Genomic DNA, 4010 nt, shown 5'->3' with positions numbered 1-4010 from the left:
TTAGACTGTAAAATATTCACGTCATTGTGGATATGCAGCGGGCAAACCTCTTCGTGTATCCTAGCCACAGTCGCCGTGGAACGCGCAGTCAGTGTCCAGAATCCACACAAAGCAAAATTTATTTTTACGGCGAAATCAGCAAAGATCATAATGGTTGCAGTGGTGTCTCTCGTGTTCACATTAAATACGATAATGATTGTATGGTATGATTTTGGCGGAGACAAATTCTTTGAGGAAATGTACTGCCCTTCAGATGATACGTTGGTAAGCTCAATCGTACATGTTTTCCCGTGGATAGATTTTTGTTTGGGATTCGCTTTGCCTTTCATAGTGATCGCAATCTGCTCAACGATTATTATTACCAAGCTGAGACCATCTGTTTCTGCACAAAAGAAAGAGAACGACAAGGTGTCCACAGTGACGAGGACTCTACTCTCGGCAAGTGCATGTTTTCTGATCCTTTTGGCCCCCAGCAGAATCTACAACATTATGTATCCAATACCATTAGTAGATGAGGTGGGTTTTCTGACGTTCCACGTTTTCTCTGTGGTGTCCCAGATGAACGCAGCGGCAAACTTCTTTCTGTACTTTCTGAACGCCCCTATCTTCAGGGCAGATGTAAAAGGTCTACTGTGCTGTGATACACGCTCGGACAATAGTAGGTCTGGATCGGCACTGTAAGTTCTACATGGAACACAAAACCAACGCAAATGGAATGAGGAAAAACAACTGTTGGAGGATGAATGGTAATATAGAACTGATACTGTGAAGGAGAAGGCATGGTTAAAGTTAAACAGAACTTAAATATTTGAAATCTAACTTGATAATAAAAGAACTTGTGAATATAGATAGTTCGTTTCCAGAAATACTTTAGATGAATTAAAAATAGACTAAGGAACGATTCTTTATATTACTTTACTAATTTTACAATAGTCAATCAGATTCCGAGATTTCATAGTTTAATTCTAAAATGGCCAATAGAACTTTTACATATATTCAGTTCTTTTCTGTAAATTTTACAGGAAGTCAAACTGAAAACATGAAACGCCACAAAGTCCGGGTGTGAAAAAAAGAGACAAAGTAGTTTATATCGGAACATTTTCTTTTGCTTTAAATCAAATAAAATTGCTTCTGTTACATCATGAAAGTATATCTGTTTGATACTGTTACACTTTTTCGTGTAGAAATTATAATTTAACATAACTGTAAAAAAAAGACAACGTTGTAATACTGTTTAGAACACAACATTTGATCTATATAACATTCAAATCTTTTTCTTTTTTTTAATTCAGTGGCCTAGACCATTTTTTATTACATCATTAGTTTGACCTGTGGCGTCATAAAATTTGGAAATTTAAATGGAATATGCCGCCATTCACATCAGTGTTTTATGACGTTTCAGATTTGTTTTAGAAAGACGGGTTCACGCTCGGCAGGCACTTTATAAAGAGTGTGGAAATGGTGGTTTATTTTAATGTTGTAGATTCTTATTGTAGCTTCATCGTGAAGTGATGTCAAATTTGCTGTTTCAACATTGTTTTCGATGTTGTTGCTTATTTTTGTTGCTGTGTAGTGTTAAAAAATCATCTTATTCGAAAAAGAAATAAGCAGTCTATGTAAAGAAGTATCATTTCAGTAATTTATGTAATTCACTTTTTAATTATTCATGGTACATTACTTAAACAAAAACAAACACAAAAAAACAAGTTAATTAATATATTTTTATGAATTATTTGTCACATGTTTTCCCACGGCAGAATTTGTTTTTAGATTCAAAGTTGACTTTGTAGTTATCTAACAAGTAACAGTTCATTTTAGAGATTTGTGTAAGAAAAATAATGAGATTCATTTTATACGATGTGGGGTTTTGTAAGTCTCTTTTTGCCGAAATAAAATATAGTAAATAAGGATCATTTTCCAACTTAAGACCCGATTCTTGACAACTATGTTGCAATAATAATAATAATAATAATAATTATAATAATAATGATAACAAAAAGAAGAGGAAGAAGAACATAATTTTTGAAGAATACAAAAATATATTGTTTGCAATTTTTGTGTCATGAATAATTTGTTTGTAGTAATGTAACTTCGATGTAAAGAACGGGTATTTATTATGTTGTTTAGCATAGATATGCGATGTTATTTTATACGTTGTCGTACCAAAAAATCGTGCATAGTAAAACTGGTGAAGAGGTACTTGAAACAGGTATACTTGAAAAAACATTAAAAACAGCCCAAACAAATCATAGAATCATTTTTCTATCTTTATAGTAATGTCAGAGTGACACTTTAATTCTGTTAAAACAAATACCAAATTGTAGGTTATACTCTATTTTTAGATACCACGCACGTATAACCAGGTGTATATGTGTGTGTGGGGTGGAGGTGGGGCTTTGTTGTTGTTGATGTTGTTGTTGTTGATGTTTTTGTTGTTGTTGTTGTTTGTTTTTTTTGTTGTTTTAACTATTGTTTCATTTAAGAACCTTCAAGCAAGTTTTCAAATTTTATGTACTTTTCAGTCATATATCTTTTTTTAATTCTTTTTTAATTTACGACTGTATGTAATGATGAGTTTTGTTTAGAAGTGTTACGTATATCTAAAATAAATGTTCTATTGTCTATTGTTTTCTTCAGACGTTTTTGTTGTCTTTATTTATGCCCTCACGTATCGTGTTTTATAATGACATCTATTAATTTTTATTCATCAGAAATAAATAAATTTGCCCTTCTTTAGAAAAGGACAAACATGAGTTCTATAGCATTTAAAGAGCATGCAAGATTTTTACACTTGAGGAAAGTAGCGCTGAATTAAAAAATTAGCAAAAATGTAAACAATTGAAAGTAGTATTTTGACTTTCAAGAAAGAACACTAAAAATAACTTTATATAACTGTACTAATTGCCAAAGATAAAACGAAACAAAAGATGATTCAGGTGTCAGGCCTATGAGTTATTTTTTAAGCACATCAATTATTTCTAAAGAAATGTACAAAAAAGAGAAATATTTCTGAGATGTAATGGGCTTTCGTATACTCAGCAGTTGTTAAATCGCAGGTTTTAATTACAACTTAACCAATAAACAAATTTACATACAAGTATTCATTAAGTATTATTTTTTATAAAATCTAAGAAAATAAGTTAATTCGTTACTTCAAATCATAAATGAATGAAGACAGGAAGGACAGAAAGAAGAAGGAATGGAGATGGGAGAACGGAAAGAAGTAGCAAATGGAGAGACAAGACTGAAAAAAGGAGGAATGGAGAGAGGAATGAAAGAAAGAAGAAAGGATAGAGACAGGAAGAACGGAAAGAAGGAAGGAAAGATGGAAATGAATGGATGGATGGATGGATGGATGGATGAATGGATGGATGGATGGATGGATGGATGGATGGATGGATGGATGGATGGATGGATGGATGGATGGGAAAAGGAAGGAAAGAAGGAAAGAAGAAGGAATGGAGAAAGGAAGGACGGAAAGAAGGAAGAATGGACACGGGAGGATAGAAAGAAGAAGGAATGGAGGATGGAAAGAAAAAGAAATGGAGACAGTAAGGACGGAGAGAGAAGAAGGCAGCATTGAGACAGGAAGGACGGACGAAAGTAGAAATGGACACAAAAATACTTCATTTTACTTATTTTACTAATTTCCACCAAATTGCGGAGAACAAATTAATACGTGACTGTCAATTGACTGAAACACAGTATTTAATTTTCAATATCATGAAACAAATATTGTATTGTATGTTCTACAATAAAATTGTGTTTTTGATTTTAAGTAACACCACACTTGAAAGAGAATTTTTAACAGTATTAACACAGTGTCGTTTATTCGTCAATTTTGTAGCCTTTGACAATTGATGAGATACAAAAGAAATAACAAGTAATTGTTTTCATATCAATGTTTTTCTCGTGAGGTTATTATGGAACTGATGATTGCGTGAAGGCGGTCAAACATTTTGCCGTCCATACCGTCCACTTCTATTGTAATGCTATTTGTAATTAAAAAA

The 4010-nt window shown here is 32.7% G+C and overlaps 1 protein-coding gene across 1 annotated transcript; it reads left to right on the top strand.

Annotated features, from left to right (window-relative positions):
• Window positions 1–150: 150 nt before the first annotated feature.
• LOC132728558 (uncharacterized) lies at window positions 151–681 on the top strand. Its single transcript, XM_060714203.1, has one exon. It carries the CDS (start codon window positions 151–153, stop codon window positions 679–681), a length of 531 nt encoding a protein of 176 aa, XP_060570186.1.
• Window positions 682–4010: the final 3329 nt, after the last annotated feature.

The sequence above is a fragment of the Ruditapes philippinarum genome, unplaced genomic scaffold, assembly GCF_026571515.1.
Source record: "Ruditapes philippinarum isolate M1 unplaced genomic scaffold, ASM2657151v2 ctg14815_1_1_1_1, whole genome shotgun sequence".
Taxonomy (NCBI): domain Eukaryota; kingdom Metazoa; phylum Mollusca; class Bivalvia; order Venerida; family Veneridae; genus Ruditapes; species Ruditapes philippinarum.
The sequence above is the reverse complement of the archived record's forward strand: the minus strand, read 5'-3'. Positions and strand labels throughout refer to the sequence as shown.

What these genes read in the sequence shown, in the direction of transcription:
- LOC132728558 (XM_060714203.1), top strand. Translation starts at nt 151, where the DNA reads ATGGTTGCAGTGGTGTCTCTCGTGTTCACATTAAATACGATAATGATT.